Genomic DNA, 24,409 nt, shown 5'->3' with positions numbered 1-24,409 from the left:
ATGAAATAATTATATTTCTTTGACCCTATCAAATGCTATAACCATTATTCCATCTGGTTTTGTTACACTTGCTGGATGAATGCAAATGAAATACAGGCTAAAATATGCTCTTGAATTTACATAGGCCAAGAACTGATGTCTGCTAATGCAGAATGGAATAAGTAATGGCAAAAAGTAATGGGATAGCTCCAAAAGCTACGTTAAGGCAGAAGATATCCTGCAAATCAAATTCCCTTATCCTTAATGTTGAGCTGGTTGTATTTTGTAATTCTTTTAAAAATTGCACTAAAATAGTCTTACCAAGTTTTGCTGAATTGAATTCACATCTGTGGTTGCAGAAATTCCAGACAGAGATAGTCTCTTCCTTTAAAGAAAGATGAAATAGATTATTTTCAGTGTTTGGATATCATTTTAGTTGTGCATTAATAAAGAGGATTCAATAAACTAATCATCAGTACTCTGAGAATATTTATTTTTGTTTCTGTTAAGCTTCTTCAAACCTGAGTAAATTGGAGTAAAATATAGGATATAAAATATAGCTGCTAGGAGGAAAAAAATATTGCAAAGACTGTTGTGAACCTCTTCAATGTATCCATCACCCAGTTTTTCTGACAGGAATAACAATTTTAATGCTTTAAAATTATGCAGGTGCTGAAGAGATGCTGGACTGGTTTATAAGGAAATATTAAAAGACAAAAATGTATAATTTCACTAAGAGATGGCAAGGAAGGAATGATGAAATAACAGTATGCTTTATAATTATATCTTTCATTCTTAGAGTTTGGCTACAATAGGAAGTTATTAGGAATAACATACGGTTTGTTCTCTAAGTATGGTAGCTGATATAGACTCACTGATAAAATGTTGTTTCCTAGGTTATTTCAGGCTCCCTCAAAGCAGATTAAGGTAACCCGAATTGAGCAGTTTTGAGGGATTTGTTCTTTTTGCCTCCAGAAATAAAGAGAAGCAACAAAGAGAACTGGCTGACTGAGTTTGCTTTGCAGCAGCTATTGCAGTAAATCTCTCTGTATGGGCAATTACACCTAGAATTTAAAATTATTCCATTGGTTATTCTTACCTCATAGATATGGGTAGTGTAGCCAAGGCAGAGTTGCCCTTTGACTTACTTAAAGACACAGAGTCAGTTTTCAGCCAGTAGACCATATTGCCAAGAAAGAAATGTGAAGTACTGCACATAGAATATAGGAGGAACATGCTGTCGTTGGTTGGAATCCCATTCACATGTCTGAATCAGCAGGACAGTGCCTGAGTGTGCTTATCGGACCCCAACAAAGGCATTTTTCCTTGTTCATTCACAGCCCTTCCCACCATCGAAACAAAATCTTTTCTCCTCTTCAGTTTTCCACAGCAGCTGTTTTCAGGCAGGAATTTGTAGTGATAAAGATCAGACAGAGAATTTTAGCAAGTTACTTTTGCCTTTTTAGAAGTACCATTTTCATAAGGCTTGTCCCTTAGTCCTTACAGAGAATGCTTAAAGCACAAAATGACTATAGCCCAGCTTTCCAGTGCAAACTCCTGTACTAGAACGGTAAAGCTTTCCCGGTTCCTCATTCAGAATAGTGGGAACCAAGAGTCTGTGGATAAATGTCAGCTACACCTGAATGCTGATCTGCAGACTGTCTTAGATCCTGACGTGTAGCTCTGTATTTAGTTGCACTCTGAGGCTTTCTAATCTCTTTCTGAATAGAGGATCATTTCAGAGCTGCATACAGGTGATTTAAAACAATGTCACCCTGCCAGCTTGTAGTAATCTTTTCAGGGCATAGATTAGGGAAGGTGTGATCTAATTTTTCCTTGAAAGAGCGGAGGTTAGCGAAAGYGGAAGGCCATATTGTATTTGCGATCCATATACTGAAAATCTGAAGGCACAGATGGGTGATATTACAGTGGTAAAATGATGATGATCAGTCTCCATTACCCTAGGGTCAACTGAGGAAAGACCACTTTCTCATCAAGCCAGACAAATTAGAGGTAGTAGGTATAGAAGTATGTAAATATAAAGGTCACTCAAAAAACTCAAATCGACATCCACGTGCTAATCCTCTACAGGAAAGAAAGCCAGTAACCTTTGTATGAATGGCTGAACTGAAAGGCACATTAAAGCAAAAGTGTGACTGGAAAAATGCTGCATTTCCCTGAATGAAGTGGCAAGCGAGTTGAGATCCGAAAAGCTACACACCAAGGTCTTACAGTGCTCTTTCAACATAGTTTTCCAGACTTAATGTGCATCAGCTGTTCCAAAGTTAATCTGCAAATTAAACACTTCTTAACATCTATTAATAACTTTAAATAGCACTATGGAATACAAATCCCAAATTCTGGGAGAAAGTTCCTCTAAGCAGTAGTACCAAAATAAATTAGTATGGTTTATTTTGAATTTGCATTTTAAAATTCTATCAGTAGTATTCATTTTAAGAATTACATGTTAAATTTTTGAATGGAAAATTTGTGGTCATTTTCCCTTCATATCTGTGAAATCTCCTTTTACCCCTACTCTACCTGAGGTTAAATTATTCTGCCTCTTTACAAGAGCTTTTCTGTCAGTCCAAGTTTAAGCAGTTGTATACGAGTTACCAGTAAGAGCTTAAATTTATTTACTAATAAAAATTAAATGTTCCAATAAAGCTTTGCCATTCCTGCTCTGTCATACCAGCAGAAGGTGTGTGCTCCTCATGAAAAGGTGTAATCTGTGTCCAGTATTAGCAGGAAGACACATATAGCTCCAATTGTCCTGTGATAGTTAGCCCCAGAAAAGGAAAATTCAGGTAACATATTTTTTCTTTAATTGTATGAAATACTAATGTCAGAAAGGAGAAAATGATGTTATATAGAGAGAGAAGCACATGAAGCGTAGAAGTAAAACCTCTTGCTGATGCTTTGCCAGCCAGTAGTTCAGGATATTTTACTTTACAGCTCGGTGTGATAGCATTAGAGCTGCACAGCCTGCAGATGGAAGTGTGATTTAGTGGTCTATTGAATATGCTGAATTTCTCCACTGTATTGCCTTTTTAAAAAACACCCATGGTACATAAATTTCTGCTAGACCACTATGAAATATTTCAGTACTCACTCTCCTTAAGACATTTCTGTATGTGTTAATACAGATTATAGTGTCCATTGGTATAATGCTTTGCACTTACTATGCTTTCGGGTATCTGAGCATCACAAGGCATTATTTAAATAGTAAAYCTCACAACCTATCTTATAATCTGAATAAATGTTACACCTTCAAATAGACAAATGGATATTCAGAAAATGTAGATGATTCACTCCATGTTATGTAGTGAATTACTACAGCTGAGGAAATCTCCATAGTTCTCACTCATGGAGCGCTRTCTTCCTTGTGTTGTATGGCATTTGGGTCTGTTGAATTAACTCTTGCAATACTTCTAATGACACCATCATCCCCGTACCTCAGCCCTTTCTCTTCTTGTTAGATTCCACAGCAACATATTCAGTTGTAAATATTTTGTATTTTGTTGTATGTATTTATTTTGGATCTCTATCACAGTATGGGCTCTGAATTTTAGTTAATAATACAGTAGATTGCTTATGGACTTGAAGATTACCTAGATTTCAGATAGCTGCATTTTCACCCATTTATCTTCCCAAATGGCTATGTTTAAAAAAGCTTTAGAAGTTCTCAGAATCATAGCAGTGTATTGCAGCATAGGCTGGTATTTTTTTCTTTGTCTGTGGAATTTTTTAAACCTTTATAGGCCTCTTCCACATGTAAAAACTCACATTTAGGTACTGCGTATGAGACTCACTGCCCCTGACTTGCCTTCATTTTCGCTCAACATGAAACCTTCACTGAACACATTCCCAAGACAGTATCATGATTTCTGTCCTGTAACAAGGCTCATGTGCCAATTGTAGTGGTCAGTCCACTATCACTGGTGCCACTGGTTTCCAGAAATCAGTCCCCAAACAATGAGAACTGATCCACTTACTTACATTTAATTCTGTCAAATTTAGGCTTCTTAAGTTAGTCCTGTAATTTATCACTGTATTCAAGAGCAAAAAATTGGCTCTGAAGGTAATTCATCAGACTGCAGACAAGGGAGGACGAATTATATTGTAGAAATGCTTGTCCGACATGTTTTGCAAAAGGAATGTAGTGGGGGTCTAAATGTAAATGAGATGAATCCTACCTTTAGTATATCTCCAGTGAATAAGAAGCTTCTGGTAGTAAYACTGTGTGTATACATTTATATCATAGTCAAACAGAGCAAAAGAGGATCATTCTGTTAAAAATCATTTTTGTTATGATTATTTTTAATATTTCAGCAATATTTCATAGTATTCTGGGCAGTATTCCACATRCAGTAGAAAAATATTTTCTGCTTCTTCATGTTCTTTTCTTATAACTTGTACTCACTATGAAATTAAACATATTTGGATGATAAAGGCTAAAAAGAAAGCCTCTTTGTTTTGTTTTTGTGCAATAATTTCTTTTCCAATATATATATTTTCATCTCCCCTATAATTTTGTGTGATTTGTTTTATCACATGCTGGATGTGATACTAAGAGAACTTTATTCCTCATTTGTAGACCTTCTTTTCTGTATTCTAACCTCGTAATTTTTGAACTAGTTAGAGAACCGAGTAGAGTGAGGCTTATTGATACACTGCAGAGCTGTCGATGTAGTTGAATGTTTATTGCATGTTAGATGTAGCAAAATTTAAAATGAAAAGTACCACGGTTTTTTCTGGAGGGTGTGTTAGTATGCTTATGGATGAGCAACACATTTTCGTAGGGTAAAAGAATTATGCACCATAGTTTTTTTGTGCATCATGGAATAGAACTGTTAGAAGATTCTTCATAACTAAAAACTCATTTTTTGACCAGRTCGATAAAACACTATATATTTTTATCACAGTCTGGAAGTTTCTCTAAAACGTAAATTCTGATTTTGAGTTAATACTTCTACTAGCTCTCCCTTCAAATGTATTTTTCATATCTGGACTTGTATTCTTTCTTTTTTAGATTAAAAATGTCCTTGGTATTTATTCAAGTGGATGAATATACTTTGAGTCCTGTTTCTCAGGATACCATGCGAAAGTAATATACACCCATAAAACCACGACCCCTCACTTACAGCTTTTACATTTTATAGTGTATTTGCACAACACTGTTAGTAGAGCATTGCTATGTATTTGCAATAATTCAGGTTGATTGGAGTTAAAAATGTGCCTTTAAGATTTTGAAGAAAGGTCTGCATGTGAAGAAAGTATTAGGCCTGATTCTGCAAAAACTTTTAGGCGATAATATTATACATCATGTGGCACACTGAAAATTGAAGTAGCATAACACTATAAAGAATATCTCAGAAGAGAATTGTGCTCTGAAGAACTGGGTAAACTGGTTTTGGTTTATGTAAGTTTATTCCATTTCCAACTTCTATCAAATAAATGAGATATTTTTGAGATAAAATGAGAAATATATAGGTCAATACTGTATTTATCAGGTAGAAGATTTTCTGTTTCTTWCTGTTTTCTCCAAGTCTGTACTGATTTTATGTATACTGTCAGAATATTTAGGTATCTCTCATATCTCTGAAGTTATTTTTTAGTTTAATAAAAGAAAAACAGGTATTTTTTATTGCAGTTGTTTAAATTTGAATAGTGGCTTAACCACAAGCCTGCTGTAGCTCCATGTAGGGCAAAGTTGGAAAGAAGACTGTTTTCGCTATTCTGAACCTAAGCGTGGTTCACTCTCATCCTAAGAGGCTCCTGGGGACATATTCTAACACGGACTAAATCAGTACCAAACTGGAAGAATGCTTTTGAGGTAGAGACTTCTTTTAGGTGGCTACAGGTGACTCTGAGATGAGAATCCAGTCCTTTTTTAAGTTTTAAAGAATCAGTGGATGACTTTGTAGCTTCAAGGCATTCAATAGCTTTCTCAGTTTATGAGAAAAGATCCAAGAATAAACTATGTTTCTCACGAAAYGGTTGGGGAAAGCAAATAAGACCTGAAAGGATGAGGAATATTATAGAAATACAGCTACTGTGAGATCTGACCCTTAGGGTGGTTTATTTTCACTGAAAGTAAGTGGCCGTCCTCTCTGGTATTCTGACTGGCTGAATCTTTTGTTCTTACAGTCCTCTGTCACAAATTGCRTGTTTGCTTGTTGAAAAACATGTTAAGTCAGTGACACATGGCAAACCGTGTGTCAAATTTTGGGKTTTTTTTTCTTGGTTCAACTAATGTACTAGGTTTTAGGATGATGCCTTTACTTCTTGAGGAGTACAACTTCATGACAGTGAATGTGATTTGATCTAGAGGTTAGGACTTAGGAATTTCATGACCTTACCCAGTAAAGTTATGATAAAATACAATTTGAGAAATTATTTCTGATAAAATCTGGTATATTAGTCTCTGTCATAATATCCACAAAATTAGACATTATATCTACCCAGAAGTATTCAGATCACCATAGGTTTGTAGACTAGGCATACATGTGCATTGAATTGCATTCATTCCACTTGAAGTAGTGTAAATTATCAGGTAATTTTACTGTGTATTTTCTGAGCTTAAAAATTACTCACTCATCATGCTTATGTTAAACAAATATGCATGTAATACAATAGCTAAGTAACCTTGACAAACTCATATTAATGAACAGTATGTCATTCTTAGCTGTTCAGATTTCTAAATGGGTATTTAGCTCAAGTTTAATGTTAAAAATCGATGAGGAYGTGTAGGACAGCTACATTGCACATAAATACTGATAGAATACAAATACACTTAAAGATTTTTCAGCATCAGAATTGCTGGGGCCTTCAGCGTTCTTCTTTCCCAACCTGTTATTTGGACTTTCACCAAGGATAAGACAGTCTTTGTATTAAAAAMAGGACTTTTATCAAATGATTGATAGAAATATTTCTTATAATTTATATTGCATTCATATTAAAAAAAACAACAACAAATCTTKAGTATTTTTAGGGCATAAGGTGTTGAATGAAGTCTGCAAAGGTTTGAGTTTACAAAAACTAATAATTAAACTAGTCACACTGTTCAGTGGCCAGGAACTATTTTGCGGTTTCTGAAAATTAAACAAGCTTTCCCACAGTACTGTTAATGACAAATAAGAAAGCCATCTTTGATTAAAACAGTAGGGAATTAATTTTGGTTTGTTTCAATTGTGCATGTTTCAGGTATGATACTTTCAAAAAAAGAAGTAGTAATTTCCTTGATTTTTTTTAGCAGATGAACTCCAATTATTTCTTCTCACAAGAGAAGATAGAAAGGGACTCTACCTGCAAAACATGCAGTGCATGCTGTTTCATTATAGCTAATATATCTGCAAATCCTTACCTTGATTGGTGCATGAAAAATTTATGGAATGTCTTTGTTATATTTTTTTAATGATTACGATTTCTTTTCTTCCTGTGAGTGCTATATTTGACTGTTTGTACTTGCACAGGGTTAGTGAGCGTGAAGCTGCAATGGAAGCAGCTCTGCGAATGTTGCAGCAATTCTACCTGGATCTGGAAAAGTTCCTTGCTTGGCTGACAGAAGCTGAAACAACTGCTAATGTCCTGCAGGATGCTACACACAAAGAAAAGGTACTAGAGGATGCCAAAGTGGTTCGAGAACTCATGAAACAGTGGCAGGTAAGTGTTTCAGTTTAGAGACGTGTCAGATTTACAAAAGAATGGGTTTTTTTCAGTATGCAGCTACTGAATTTAACAAAAGTGAAATTATTTGGAAAATGAGAACTGCTTCTGCTACTAACCTTTAAGTGCTGTTTTGGAAATTGTTGCAAAAATTTAAGGTGAGACACAGGATGATTCTGTCTGACATCTTTCAGCATGTATTACATTTGAAACATTATCTTGAAGCATAATGTTAAAAACGTACAAAAATAAAACGTTGCTGAAATGGGCATTTAGATTTTTTTTACCTCTTGAAAATGAATTATTCTGCCAAGCTTCATTCCTAAATTGTGCACTTGACACACATGAGAGTTTTTAGTAAGCATTTCTGATATTTATAGAAGTTATATAAATGGCGTCTAGTTTATTCTCTGTAGCTTAACTGAATTAATTTTCCTCCATTATTTTCAGATACTTAAGTTAATCTGGTGTTTGGCTGATTTTTGTCAGCRTGCTCTGTTGCGATAATAAAAAGAGATAATGATTAAATTTTTCATTGTTAGTGGTCAGACAGCTTTCAGACAATTGCTTGCCTGTAGAAACCAAAAATGTTAAAAGAGAGAATGTTGTATTTTTGTGTCCTAGAGAACCTTGAAGAAAAAAAAATCGTTAGTTGAGATRGTACTGTTGAAATAGTTGTACTTTCATTGTGCTGTCTTCATTACAGTTGTTAGGAGAGGAAGGAGCACATGCCTTGGTGAGTTCTTAGATTTCTTAAATGTGAGATAGGTTGACTGTCTATAAGACAGAGCTCTTTTGTCCAGAATTCCATGACAGTACTTGGCTTTTATGTTGACAGTAAACTCAAAACTTGAAATTTAAGGTGCTGAAGGATCTATTCCTTAATTTACAATAATGTGAAAAATCATAATTACAAGTGATTATGCTGAGGAAGTGAAGCTGGATGGAAATACTGACTTATTTTTGCACTGTTGTATTAATCCGTGTTTTTAACTATTTGACTGAAATGCTGCTAAATTCCATTATGCTATACTTCAAAATCCAGAGTTGTTGTACCCTGTAAAAGTGAAATTTGAATCACTTTTTTTAATGACAAATAGGTTAAATTATCTTTTTATACTAATTTGATTTTATACTAATGTACCTTAAGTCTCCATATGTTTCTGACTTCAGTTGGCATTATCCTGGAGAGCAGTTTTGAATGGAAGATAGTCCTCTGTTAGAGCAGTTAATTTCCAGTATAGGCCATCTTTTACTATTCTCAAGATTAGATTTTGGGGAGTAATGGCATTAAAACACTTGAATTATCTGGTATTTGCAGAAGCTTATTTTTTTGCTGTGATCAATGAAAAATGGGTCATTTGGCAAACTAGAGATTCGTAAAAAATTAGATCTAATCCTTCATTCTTACCTGTAACTGAACTTTGTAGACCTGGCTCTCTTTTCAACTAGTATCTTAAAAAAAAAATTCTGTGTAAGAACCATCCACAGCTATAGACAAAAGGAAAAAATAACTTATAAAAATAAGTCCTCCCCCCCTCCAATAAATACAGAAGAATCTGCCATGTAAACAATTGTTTTGAACAATGAGTTTTCTTTTAAAGGTGTTTTTGCACCTACATTGAGCCATAAGATTAAATTTTCAATTCTTCCTTCCAGGTTTTTGCTATTTACATATCAAGCCTTCCAAGGTACAAAGGGCAAAAACTGTAGCGGGGTGTTTATTTGTTTCATTTTCAAGAAGTAAACATCGTTCTGTTCACTGATCTTGACTGTAGAAGAACAGCAATTCTGACATGTTAACAGAAGATACATTAGTATGCAGAGGCAAAACAACAGTGCGTCTGTTCTCTTTTGCTTCCAACATGGTCATACATATCTGTCCACCAAGACCACAGTAATTTTAGGCTTTTGGTTAGAGTCGGTGAGTAAAAGGGGAAATATTTTGATACTGTTTGTGGGTTTTTTCATTTGCACCTGTCTGCTGATCTGCGCCTATTTAGATAGATCAGAGTTTCTTCCTAGGCCATCTGCCTATCACTGCTTGTGTCAAACTCTTTATAGCATTTTTAAGCCTCTGGAAGAAATCTCATAATTCACAAGCACAAGTGGATTATGAAATGCCCTTCTACTGAATGGAGTCTGATTGATGACTTTCTGGCAGCTATTAGAATTGTTATTTTTCTTCTTGCCCAAGGAGAGAGAAAGTTCATTTTTTCTACTGGAATGAGGAGAATTCTGTTTAAGTAWACAGAACACTGCTTTGTTTAAAAATCATAGTCAGGAAAGCTCCTTTTAAATAAATGTTAAGAACTATAGTAAAGTAGCTATTCAAGATTTGCATCTTCTTCCATTTCATTAAATTGTCACTGACTTGAAACATAGTAATTAGCTGCAATTAATTTAAAAGGATGTAGGTTTTTACTAGCATGTGTTCTTTGTAATTGGAGCATTATTTTTAGTCATGTCTCTTATTGGAATAGGGGCTTCAGTAATAACAAATGTTTTAAGTTTAGGAAAATCAATTGTAATGATTTGAACCAAGCAATACATTTGTTTACTTAGTAATACAATGTGTTAACATTGTGAAGCTGTTGTTGTGACCGCAGCTTCTTCTGATGACTTGGCATTAATCTCAAGTGACAAATGCTGTTTTTCTAGCAATTCACCTTAATTGGAGGAATGTATTATGTGGAGGAAAAAACACAAACTTCCGTAAACTTCTGTTTCTCCACTAGTACCTGATATTTTTTCTGATGATAAGTGAGTTTTATACAAAGTGAATGGACAATACCAGTAAAAGTCAGTTGGAAGCAAAGCATGGGAGTAAATTAATGGAGACTGACTGTGAATATACTAGCGAGTCAAACATGTCCATGGTCCTTCTCTTGCACTGAGACCAGTTGTCACAAAAAAGCCACATCCATTTGATTAAGCTCTCTTACTAGAATTGCTACATCCAAACTGCCTTTTGGGAATGATCTCTCCTAAAAACATGCCTGGTTTTTGGAACAGTGCTTGTTGGTCTGGCGAAAGCCATGCCCATTCTTAGCCATCTCTTTATCGGTATAGACATCCAAATTCCAGGACCTGGATGTGTTCCCTGATTCTGTTTAATTTGCTATGTATACTGACTGAAAGCAAAAAAACAAGCTTTTGCATTATTATTCTTCCTAGTAACTGTTTTACAGTTCACCAAGTCAGATATGCTCTGATTCTTCTTATATGAAAATTTTCATTAAAAAGCAAAAAAAATTTTTTGAATGACATAAGGAAATGATTTAAAAGCACCTCCAAAAAGAGCAATTTTGTGTAAGAGACTACTCAGCTAAGAAATTGAGGAAAATTAATTTGATTTGTTAAGTAAGACAGGCAATATTTGCACCAGTCATAACACAGTACTCTGTATCAAGGGTCTTCATTTTAAAAGCTTTCCCCTCACAAACAGATATCTTTTCCTGATAGTGGTGCAAATATTGCCAATTTGTATTGCTGCAAAACTGGATAATGGAGGAAATATAAGGAATTTACTTCTTAAAGTAAAATTTTATCAATAAAACAATTTTATTCATGTCAGCTGACTGGTTAAAAAATAGAGTATGGCTTTTCATTTATTCCTCAGTTATTATTACTCTGCCAGTCTTTATTCTCTGCTTGTTAGAGTTCACTTTCACACTTCACTTTAATGTATTAGTAAGGAAGGAAATTAAGAAGAAGACAAAAAAAGGGCTGTTTTTGCTCAGTTTGTACATACAAAAGAGATTCAGATTCACTGAACCCTCAGGAATATGCATGTATGTACTTAGTCTGTGGCAAGGGGCTCTTGCTCGCTATTCCATACCATCACCCCAACATGCCATGAATGATAATAAACCTTTCTTATTCTGTACTGCAGGCCAGAAATGCACTTACTTACCCTGCAAAACACACCAGGCAATGACTTGTATTCCAAGAAACTTGCTGTGTAAATTGTACATATATACAAACAGACAAGTTCAAATGCAGTCTATATCTTTAATATATTTTTTAACATCTTGACTATGTAATGTAACCACGTCCTAAGCCAAAATCCTTTGGAGGGCTTTTCAGCCACATGCCAGTCCAACTGCTTAATAAGAATTGAGGACTAAGGTAGGTACACTGAGAAGCCAGATTTCAGAAGAAACTACCCTGCTTTTTATTAGACATTCCTGTGGAAACTAAGTTGAGAATTTTAATTTTAAAGAATTGTATTCTCATGTAGGCGGAAAAAAAATCAGAAAATTTATGACCACATTTAGTTGTAAGCTATTAAACCGAACCCACAAACTTGTCAGTTAGAAATTTCATGCATAAGTTTCCTGCCATAGCCWAATAAGTAGTTCATTGCAAACAGAAGATATGAGACTAATGAATAGAAACCAATATAAACCTAGCATTGTGAGACATCTTTCATGTTTATTACATGTCAAAGCACTAGGACAGTAAAATTAAACACTAGTGATGTAGTCATTGTGTGCAGATAAGTGCACCAATTACTTGCACTAGCAGACTAATTCATAAGCAGCTTTAAACAGCAAATGCTTCGGTTGCCAAAATCATCCAAAGAGGTGACAAGCTCAAGTGGTCATGAAAAGGTGTTAAAGGACCAAGAAATGACAGAATTTCGGATAATGCTCATCTATATTTTTTATTCAGAAGATAATTAACATGTAGAGTTAATGAGTGGAGTAAAAGGGAAAGCAAAGAAACTGAAACTGCTTACTCGTATTAATAATAAAAATGCCATATGTGCAAACGCAAGTGGGCATAAAAGGAGACCAGAAAAGGCCAGACCAGGATTTTGAGAGTGGGGACTTTTATTTTTATGTGCAGATAACTCATTGAATCTGAAAAAGAACCAGGAAACCTGAAACCTCATTTATGTTGAAGAAGAGTTAAATAATTAGAAAGAAGGATTTGCTTCAGAACAGCAGGATCAGTATTACTATGATGATCATTGCAAAAGGAGTTGTAAGGGAGAACTTTTTGCAGCTTCATTAATGGTCATGCCATTGGAGATGTATCTGTAGACATAGGTCTATATCTGTGTCTAGGCCAGGAGAGCTTCCCAGCAAGCGTCCTTCTCAAGCCCTGCCCCAGCACAGGAAAGATTCTCAATGCTTTCTACCAGAATTACTATTTTCAGGTTAATTTTTTGTTTTCTACTTTAAGTCAGATTGTTTTTCTCTCATCAGCCAGGCTGAAGCCAGACCATAGTAAGCAAAACAAAATTTTAGTTTCTGAGTACAGATCATTGTCTCACAAGTCCTTTGAAAGAAACTTTGGCTACTTAGGTTTACAGAGTTCACAGAAGTTATGGTTAAATATGACATATAGACTTGGATCTGCAGTCTCTGTCTTGTTCTTTATGCAGGGGCATGGACTTAATAATGCAAAAATAGTCACTCAGAATGCTGAAGCGTTCCTGTTATAATTCTGTTTTAATTCTCTATTTTTAGGCAGTCAGTAGAAAACAGTGTTTTGATAAAAGACTTCTTTCTACCAATATTGGAAGCCTAAATCTCTGAGCTCAATAATAGCTTTTTCTCTGTGACACTAAAAATGTTTATCTCTACCTTATTGATGCAGCAGTTTTCTGCTTTACACTCTCAAACTCTCAGTATTTTTTTAAACAACTAGGAAAATAATGTCTTGTTGTGCAGATAGTGTTTAATAAACAGAAGTAGTTTGGGGAAATCTCACATTTTTCGGTGTTTCTTTTGCTTTTCGTGTTCAGAAACCATTAGATCAAATGTCACTAAAAGAAAATAAGATTAATGTTTCCCTAGTGTTTAGCAGAAGCAGAAGGAGAAGAGTGAGACTAACATAATTGCACATTCTGATTATCTGATGATGTAATTATATTAAGTTGTTGCATTATAAATACACTGTTTGTTTATATAAGCATGTATTTGCATGCATCATYTGTCTGAACTGAGAGCAATGTAACAGTTGAGGTGATTCACTCATTTAGAATACTTTCTGGAGAATTTTCAGTAATACAAACCAGTTACTCCAAGGAGTTGTGTAATTATGTGTTGCTTTTTATTGTCTAATTTAAATACATCATGTGTCCCCATGAGGTCTGGTTTGATACAGAACTATATGAGGGAGATGAGGATAATGAATTTTACTTTCTGCTTTCAAACTTATGGTGATATGAACTCTCAACTGTGTTAATTACTCTTCTGGTTTGTCTTTTTAGCGGTAATTGCATTTGACATTTTATGCAGCTTGTGCAGTATTAGATATAGTTTTGAAATTAGAATGGATTTATTCTGTTATTATGCAAATGCAATCATTTTATATTAAGCATGTAGCTGTATTTAATTACATATTTTATAACTGAAATTTGACAAAGAATACTGTGTGACATGTATTTAAACAATAACCTGAGAGTGCCTCCCATCTGCATACACAGGTTACCAAAAGTATCTGAAATATTCTTTGATGCTGACTGATGTAGCACTTGTAGCAAAGACAGACTAGAAGTCTGACAGCATATGATAAATGAAGCAACATTAATACTGTCAGCATGAAATGCATAGAAATTTTTTTTTTTTTACCACCTTCATGCTCGCTTAGCTTAGGACTAAATAGCTTTCCATTAGATTCAAGAGTTTTGCTGTTAATAAGAGGATAAATATGCTGTGCCTTAAATTATATTTAAGAATGAATTGTATGGGCGGTACCCTTATTTTTTCATAGTACTGTTTTTATATAAAACAAGGGAAATGAACTGCAGGCAAGGCATTCTTTGCTGTTTGCTTTGCTGTTCCTATCAATATTTTGAAGGTGCTTGTTTTCTCAGCTGTCTATTTTTAAGGTGTCCAAGCAGCTGTTTTCTCAATAGCAGAAATTTGAGGTAGACGCATGTTCTGTCTCATCTATACTCTTCAGCAGCATAGATCCAGTGAAACAATAAAATTCTTTGCAACTCTATTTCAAACATAATTTTACAAATATAATTGCCCAACACACTTAATTTTGTGAGCTGTTGGAAGTACAAGAGAGACATGAATATACTAGAGCGAATCCAGCAAAGGGTCACAAAGATGTTTAAGGAATTGGAGACTGACATACGAGGAGAGGCTGAGAGACCTGGGCCTGCTCACCCTGGAGAAGAGAAGGCTCGGGGGGTTCTTATCAATGTGTATAAGTGTGCCCAGCACACTTAATTTTGTGACCTGGTGTATGGATTAAATGATGAACATAGCCAACAGGGAAGAGAGAGGGTATCTCTCAGTTCAGTGCTCAGTTCAATTGATTTCAATAATGATAATGTTATTTAATAGTAATTCATTTGCTAGTACTTCCTGTCTGTGTTYTGAAACTGGAATTCTCCTGATCTTCTCTTGCTTGAAATGATTCTCTGAAAGGTTGAAAAATCAAGCATAATCCTCATCCTCTAGCTAGATTTTTTATGTTTAATCCTGCAGATTTGCCTTTTACAGAAACATGTTGCCAATTCTGAAATAAAATCTGTTCCATAGTACCTGAAATGGAATAACAATTGTTGGATCCATCTTACTGCATGACCAATAAAATAGAATTTCCCAAATTTAATTTTAAACACAAATGCTAATACAGCCTAATCTAAGACAGGGCAAAATACTATGTCAGYGTGAAAAGTTACTATGTGGATTTTGTGAAGTAGGTATTACTTTTGAAAACACCTAGACAAGAATTTTTCGGTACATTGCTTGGTGGTCTTGGGGGAGGGGGAGATTGTTTTTCTCTCTTTTTTTTTTTAATAGCAAATGCCAAACTGATCAAATGAAATCTCTATGAACCTGCTCTTTTAGTTTTGACAGGAATGGAATTCCTGGCCAGAGAGAGAAAACTCCCTCATGGCCAATTAATGCATAGTGGTTATGGCAATGGTTGCAATATAGAAGACATTCAGAACCATTCAAACTGAGACCAAAGACATAAACCTGAATCTTTGSTATCTCAACTAAGTCCATGATCACCCAGATCATACTGAGAAAAGTCTTCATCTTCCTTGGACTTATTTCATTTTGTATAAGTAATAAATATGGATTTAAACTCTGATCTGACACAGTTGTGGCAAAGGCAGCCAGCAACACCCTGGGCAACATTAGGCAGAGCGTTGCCTGCAGGTGGAGGGAGGTGATCCTTCCCACCTACTCGGCACTGGTGAGGCCGCCCCTGGAGTGCTGGGTCCAGGTTTGGGCTCCCCAGTGCAAGAGAGACATGGACATACTAGAGCGAGTCTAATGAAGAGTCAAAAGGATGATTAAGGAATTGGAGACTGACATACAAAGACAGGCAGAAAGAGCTGGGCGTGCTCAGCCTGGATAAGAAAAGGCTCAGGGGAATCTTATCAGTGTTTCTAAATACCTGATGAGGGGAGTAAAGAAGATGGAGCCAGACTTTTCTCAGTGGTGCCCAGTGACAGGGCAAGAGGCAGTGGGCACAAGCTGAAACACAGGAAGTTCCATCTAAGCAGGAAAAAACCTTTTTACTGTGAGGGTGGTTGAGCACTGGACCAGGTTGCCCAGAGAGGTTGTGGAGTCTTCATCTTCAGAGATGTTCAAAACCTAACTGGGCATAGCCCTGATCAACCTGCCCTAGGTGACCCTGTTCTGAGCAAGGAGTTGGACTGGACGATCTCCAGAGGTGCCTGCCAGGCTCAACCATTCTGTGCTTCTGTGATCTCTGGTCTGATCACATAATCACTGGCCATATAGCTAGTCATTCTATAGCCTAATAAATTTTTACTTACATATTCAAAATGGAAAATCTTTAACATGAGAGACTGAAAAATGGAAACCTTTCTTTCTATTTCTTCAGAAAATTTAATAAGACTCTCCCAGGAGTTTGCAAATGATGTGTTTAAGTGTTTGAGGAGGAATAGTAAAAGAAAGAGCTGAAATGAGGGAGAAAGGACCAGAAATAACAAAAAGTAATTAACTTTTTTCATGACTCTTACTTGTAGAAATTGGTGGGGAGATTGAAAGGTGAACGCTAAAGGTGAATGATGAAAGTAGTACAAGCATTTTTCAGAGCACCAGAAATTAAAATAGGGGTTTCTTTCCTTATGCTCAGAATCAAACTCTGAGACATTTGGCCTCCAAGTGTATTTCCCTTAGTCTATTACTCTTATGCCTGAAATAAAGTTTTCTTCACAAATTATCATCCAGGTGATTCTTTACTATGCTAATGTTGGCTTATCTGAAATAATTTTTTTTTGGTTGAGATTTACCTTGGTCGGGTATTACCAGATTGATGCGTTAGGGAACAGAGTGATAATTGCTAGCACATTTCTGAATTGAGACCTAGTCCTACAGCCCACAGTCCTTCCGATTAGATCTATTCACACAGAGTTCCTAGTTTGCTAGTATGACCCTATATTTTGGTAAAATAATAGTCTTTTATGTTAATGCCTGTATTTTTAATTGAATGAATTTGATGGAGGGGAAGGAAGCACCTTAAGAAATAAAAAAGTAACTTCTGTTAGCTCTGACAAAATACAAGTGTATAATGTTCTAAATGTACCTGAAGAACAGGACAAAAGATTTTGCCTCTAGGATTGGGTCTGTATTCATTCAGGTTCTGTGTTTTGTTTTGTTTCATTTTTTTAATTTTGTGAACTATAAATAGATAAAATAATCTAGTGGCACAAAGGACTGATGATGCTTCTTAACACACTTTAATGTCATACCTTTCAACTACATTATGATTAATGTGCTGCACAAGGCACAAAGATAAGGACATTGTGGACTCAAAGAATGTATAATCTGCCATCCTATAAACACGAGTAAAATTGGTGAAATCAATGAAGCTACTTACATAAATATAAGTGTATATTTATGTGTTTGAATGTTTAAGTCCTGAAAGACATGCAAATGGGTGATGCTTTGAAATGCATACTGAGGATCAGTTCTGAGACTAATTTTAGTTATGTTAGTTTTATATTCCTACAGTTTGTCATCTGGATTGGGCTTGGTGGTTTGTGGTTTATTTTTCTCCCCTCAGAACAGCAACAGTTTCATTAAGACCACTTAACTTGACCAGTATGTGGTCAAGCAGTATTTTATAACACTAATATACTACTTTTTCTGTTATCTTCTGAGACTGTGATTTTGCTTGATTCAACGAACAACAGCAATTTCACTGTTGTTTCCATATCATGATGTGCTTTGATGTAGGAAAGGATGTGAAAAAGGGGAACAGGAGGCTTTCAGTGCTCTGGGGAATAACACAGAAAGAAGAGAAGAAAAGATGGGAAATGGAGCAGCTGTGTAGAGTCAAGTTACTGCATGGTGCAACATTTGTGGAAAGCTGAATACATTCACAGAGAAGTTTAGATGCTGATTCTCAATGGGGAAGGCAATGTCACAGCTGTTCTTCTTAGCTGGATATCAAAGAGAAGTGGTCAGGAAATCAGCAATAAAACAAACATTATCTGAATACATAGAGGTTGCTACTTTTAWCAATCATTTTGTTTTAATTAGTTTAGTTTGGATAATCTTTATCATAAAAACAGTAAATGTATTCATGCTGCAGCTTATCTAGGAGTGGATACGTTTATGTTTCTGGCATTCTTGTTTCTGAACTTAAAACCCTAATCAGTGTTATTTTTTCTTTTATATGGTAAGATGCTTATTTTATTAATTGATCTAGTACTTAGTCACTAGAGTGAGATGTAAGTATTCTTAAAACTTAATCCCAGGAAAATAATCAACTCTTAATTGTCAGAAATCTCACATATAAAGTGGGTGTTTGCAGACAAGAAGAAAGAGAAACTTTTTCCTTTAATTTCTAATTTACATATCTCCTCATAGTCAAGTGAAAAAACAACCTCATTTGTCAAAAGGGTTGAATAATGTAATATATGCTTACTTAGTTGACTTATGTTTTTCTCTTGAAAAAGTTTATTGAGCACATCAGAAGGATGACTCTGAGATTTCACTTGTATAATGTGATGTGGTGAGTTAATTAAAAGAAGAAGAAGGATATATATTCTTGATTCTTCTCATATAAGCCTATAAAAAAGAAGCACAACCTTGATGCCACTTGTTTTGTCCATTCTAAATAAATAAATAAATAAATATTGCAGTCCTGAAGCATATTTTGAGCTCTGAGAATACAATTGGGCTTAAACAGCACTGGTTTATTACTGTCTGTGAAAGAGATCCTGATTGTATCAAAGGCAAGGAAGTCTACCTTACATGTATCTTCTTTTGATCGTAGAACTTGAAGAAGAGTTTTCAGAGGTCTGATGATCCTCCTTGAAACTCATTGCATTTCTCATATAAAACAGTTACTCTTCGAAATTTTATATGGGAAGACTCAGTCAGAAAGAGTGGAGTCTTGAATACAAAGTAGTATTACAGTGGAACTGCTTAGGATGTGGCTATATTAATGTTTTATTTCAGTTCAGGAGTGCATTTTAGAAGTAAGTCCGCCAGTTATTTTCACTTACCATGCTCTGGTTTGCATTGCAGAAGAGCCTTAGAGCGTATGAAATGGACTTCTCTTGCATGAAACTTCAAATATGCTCCTTGATAATATAGACACAGCCTTAAGAAGCTGCACCAAATTAAAATTTTGTAATAGAAATAATGAACAATACACATTTTACCACTGTTCCAGTTCAATAATTTTTGTCCTGCAAGCAACACAAAAGATCAATATTCAAACCCTCTCAGCTTTAAATGCAGATCTTTCACACACAGATTAGATGGAAAAAGCTGTTGTAGAATGAAGTGTGAGACTGTGTTGTATTAAGTAAGATTATTGGGGGAGAGCATGGACAATCACAAAAACAAGTGAGAAAATGGAAAAGATGGCTTGCACTTATTACTGAAAAGCACCAAAAGAGATCACACTTCCCCCATTTGCTCCTGGCCTTATCGTTACTTCAGTATGCATCATCCTTGCTTGTTTAGCCTTTTTTAAAACAGATCCCCCACATCCAAAGAAAAGGATGAATGAGCTAAAGCTAAAAGAGAGATTTTTATTAGAGTGATTAATAGGACAAAAGTATTAACCCAGTCTGTTTTATGATGATTCCAGTGGGTCATCATCTGATTTCACTGGAAATAATAGCAACTTTCAGGAGGAAGGTCTTAATTGTGGCTACATTTTGCTCTTGGGTAAAATGTATGTTGTCTGGAAATATTGAAATGACAGCCTTAACACTGTATGGTTATTAGTCATGGTTTTGTTGTATTTTGTCTCAGTAAACTTACCTAGAGTTGGGCTTATCTTCACTGTAATTGTTAGTATAATAAACAGTACAATTGTATATTTTTGTTTAAATATTTAAGACTGCATTTGCAGAGGTTGAATTTAGTAATGAAAATACATAGCTAGTTAAATTTGCATTAGTATTCATTTTTAGATTAATAATTTCTGGGTTTATGTTCTCAATTCTCTGATTCGATGTATACTTTTCTGTATAGAGGAACTATCTGATGTTGCGTTATCTATCAAGTACCTTAAAATAGCAGTATTGAGCTGCTTGGCATGAAGTTTRATGATATTATTTATAGCCTGTGACACTTGAAATTAGACTTAGGATCATTTGAATTCTTCTATTATATATTTTTCTATTATATGTATTTTATATATTCCTCTATTCATATATATTCTCATATATTTCTTAGGATTAAATGGTCTCAGATAACCCATTCATCTTGTGAGCTATATATTTTCTCAAATAACCTTGTCATCGGCAGATTTTCCTCAATGCAGTTATGAGGATATGTCCTCAAACACTGGTACAAGCAGCTGTAGGTTCCTCTGTTTGTATCCAAGTATCAGTTGTTATATAACCGGTAACTGAATTATGGAAATTTTGTAATGTTGTATCTTCAGTATTTTGTCTGCCTTTACATTTTTAGGGGCCATGTAATCAATCTGTTGCGCATCTGCCATCTGTCCTTATAGGAATACAGCAGATGAGAGGGTGGGAGTCAGCTTCTGACAGCTATATTTAGGTGTCTATGATATAAGTGCGAGCTAGATGTTTAAGCTCGCACTAAGATCAGTAGAGTCAGTAGACTCTAGAGAGGWATTCAGCTGCTCAAATATAAGTCCCATTCCATTGCATTTTTCTCACTAACAGTGCCCCAGCAGTTCATGGTTTTACCTGTTTTGCGTATGGACAAAAGCCTAAGAGATGTCTTTGAACTTGTGTCACTGCAGAGCTTGGTGCCACCCAGCTCAACTGAGTGGAAGTGCTTGTCCTTCCTAGCTCTCTATAGGCAACGGTCAGGGAGTACCCTTCCAGAGGGCAGCCTAGCCCCGTTGAGCTGGGGCTTTTTGTCTTCTGGAGAAGCCTGTATCTCCTCTGACTTTGGAAGAACCTAAGAAGATTAGCTAATTAATTACCTGACAACAGTAGGTGCCTGAGTTGGTGTGATTATCCTCCATTACTTAAATTAACCTGTAAATATCCAGGTAGTTTGAAGGATGTTGGAAAGCTGATGCAACTATTTCATATGGTTCCACTGCATGCTCTCTGAAGTGGTAGTTATGGTTTACTTTCAAAATTCACCCTTCCCCCCCCCCCTTTTTTTGCGGTATCACCCCAATCAGGTTTGTGTAGCCTATTAAATGGATTTTAAAATGGTGTTTTGGTCTAGATTTGACCTCTTCTCTTCGGTTGAACTCACTGTTTAAGAGTGTTTTAAATTTATGAGAAAGCAGGACATTTTTCTCTTGTACCTCTTCATTTAAACATAAGGATTCCTTTGTGTACTGCATGTTGTAAGACTGTATCCTCAAGAGATACAGTTACTCCAGAGGAATCATTGTAACTCTATAAATTGTTTGTGAAGTCTTGTGATAAAATCCCTATTCTGCAAGGATTTACTTACCAAGCACAGGCCTTTTTGACCATAGTACCATTTCTGCCAAACTCTGTTCTCAAAGTCTGGTTTAGTAGCTTACCTGGAGTTTGGGGTGATTTGTGGTTTAGATCCACTAATTTGGGGGATTTAAAGTTGTATTGAAGTGGCTGCTATAATACAATAGGTTTCTGTATTGTTTCTTTTGTGTAGAATAACTCTGCTGAATCAGAATAGTAATGGGAGAAACTGGAGGAATGACAGAATGGCAGAAGAGATCTGAAACTTAATTCTCCATTTTTGCCTCAGTAAATTAGCAGAAGCTTTCAGCAGACCAGATTACTGTCTCTAGGACAGAAAGGCAATACTTACGAACAAATATAACAGAAAGGAATATATTGCTCGTAATATCAGCTTGTTATTTAGAGTGCTTTTAGTCTGATATACTAGCAGTCACCAGAGGTGTTGGTATGTGAGTGAAAACATCTGGAGTCTTGATTTAAAATAAATTGCTTCACTTCTATATTGCCTGTGTGGTTGAAAAGATAATGCAAAACAAAAGAGTCCATGAGTGCCAAGAAGCTACTATAATAATGAGATCAGAAGATGATTTATTTTCTGGTACCTTTCCTGATTTGCATATTTTTTGCATGTTAGAAGTCCATGCAAGTATTATAGAAGTTTGATTGACACACTGATATCAGTCAAAAGATCTTCTCCCAGATGAAACTGATAATTAGTTATCATATAATTCTGAATACTTAATTAACCCTCAAAAGAGACTAGTTCTTTTCTAATGGCAGAAATTTAATTTCTGATATCTGAATCAGATATTACAGCTTTTAGGGTAATATTGCCGATGGAGCAAATAGGTAAGTTAATTAGTACAAGCAGATTAAGGATAAAAGTTTTATCCTCTCCAGAAATGGCATACATCATCTACAGTTTCGAACCTATTTAAATTTCATTTCTACCTCTTGTTGGTGGTTTGGACACAAATTTAATGACTGCTTTAGTGGTATGCAGAAACCACTTCACAGTTCAGCAGAAAAGYACATAGAATAGCAAGATGCACGTCTTTAAGGATTAAGCACAAAACCGGAAGATTGAGTCACTAATGTCGTTGTTGAGTTTCCAGTATCTCTTGCTGGGGGAGGCTTACCGTTGTCCTGTGATTTTTTTTACTGTTTAGATCAGAGTATTTCACCAACCTGTAAYTGAAATGGCAAATTGTTTCTTCCAATGAAATAAAACCTTCTGGAAGTTGCCAGATCAAAGCTAGGAAATGCACCTGTTCTCGCTTATGTTCTGCCAATTACAGCCACAACAGTGTGCTAACCTCAGTAGCTCAGCTCTTCTTTTTAACTGTGATATTGCAATTCCAGGTCTCATGAGTAAGAGTTTAAATCCCTGCTTGTTCCCTCGTTTAAAAAATAAAATCAGCCTTTTTCTTTTAGGCTTGACTTTGAGTAATAAGGAAACTTGTGAAGGGTTAACACCATGTGAAAAAAAAATTGCCAAGAATATCGTTTCTGCAGTGTGAGCTATAACGTGACAACTTATTATTTCATTGTCATGTGTTTCCTATTAGATATCTAACCTATGTTTTTTTCACCTAAGTGCTGTTGGGCTGCATGCTGCCCTAGACAGAAGCAGGATCATGCCCCTGTTTTAATCCAGCTCTGTGGTTAGGGCATGAAAGAGGAAAAGCAGCATGTTGTTCTTAGATGTTACAGCAAACTTGCACCTGTAGTAACATTTCTGCAACTATGAATTCTTCAAACTAAGAGCAATCCTGAGAGGTGCAAGTGCCCTTGGTGCCAGAAGGAACCGCAGATCCCCAGCACCTCTCCCAGCTGGCTCAGTAGGCAGACTCTGGACAAGGCATTGGGGTGAAATGGAAGAAAGGGAGAGAAAGCTGTATGTTTTGGCTCTTTTTTTAGTTTAGTTTCATTTTTGAGGCTTCTTTAATTTGATTGTTGATATTTTTCCAAGATCTTTGTAACACCAGCCTGGAGGGTGGCATTTTCCATGCCAGATACAGGCAGGTATTTGAAATAAAATGTACTGATACATATCAGATTTGTTTAAGTTTAAAAGAGTATCTTATATTCCCAGTTTCTTTTTCCCAATGTAGTTTCTGCTTTTTCATTGTAATGCAATTTTCACTATATGTCTAAATAATTGAGAATGAATGGAGACAAGCTGGACCTGGCAGAAATAAAAAAATATATATTTTATGACTTTAGTTAAAAAGCACTTGAAACTTTGAAGAAAACTATCTTTATTAGCATGCTTTTTTGCCAATGATTTCTCTGACTTCATTGTGGCTTATAGCATTGTAAATTAATTTAACATGAAAGGATAAAAATGTTGCTTTTGAAATGTTTCTCATTATATTATGAAAAATATTACAATAAATAATAGAAAAGAATGCCTCTGGTAGCAGCTTCTGTTTGCTCAATTATGGCTGTACCAAGAGTGAGTTATTGCAGAGTTAACTCAGAGGCAATATTATTGCAGTTATATTACATAAAACAGATGAGCTCAGAACTTCAAAAAACAGCACAAAAATGAAAGTACAGGCTGGATCCTTTGAAAGTGAAATATCTTTACATTTCTGAGAGAGGCATATGCATGACAGTTGGCTAGAATTAAAGCCACTCGTATGTCAAGTTTTACGTTAATTAAGTGAAAAGCGAATCTGGTTAAGTTCATTTATACAGTGTGTGCATGTGATAGAGGTGCTCATGCTTCGAAGTCAGAGTATACTACATATATTAGACAGGATGATTATGAGCATGGTTATATATTTTTAATTGAATACATAAGCTGTGTGGGAAGGTAGAAAATAATTTTCTAAGTTACCAGTTAAAGAAATGTTGCACCATATAGGATGACTATTACAGGTGGCATCT

At 35.4% G+C, this 24,409-nt stretch overlaps 1 protein-coding gene across 1 annotated transcript in view; it reads left to right on the top strand.

Annotated features, from left to right (window-relative positions):
• Window positions 1-24,409, top strand: part of LOC112969900 (dystrophin) — a gene marked incomplete at its 3' end in the record, with an annotated part of 817,409 nt that overhangs the window by 665,225 nt on the left and 127,775 nt on the right. Inside the window, exon 50 of the mRNA XM_026073700.1 lies at window positions 7,455-7,644. Coding sequence (XP_025929485.1) covers window positions 7,455-7,644 — 190 coding nt within the window. The remainder of the gene's footprint in view (window positions 1-7,454; window positions 7,645-24,409) is intronic.

This window comes from Apteryx rowi, unplaced genomic scaffold (assembly GCF_003343035.1).
Source record: "Apteryx rowi isolate R43461 unplaced genomic scaffold, aptRow1 scaffold_373, whole genome shotgun sequence".
NCBI lineage: Eukaryota > Metazoa > Chordata > Aves > Apterygiformes > Apterygidae > Apteryx > Apteryx rowi.
Note: the sequence above shows the minus strand (reverse complement) of the source record. Positions and strands in the feature narration are given on the sequence as shown.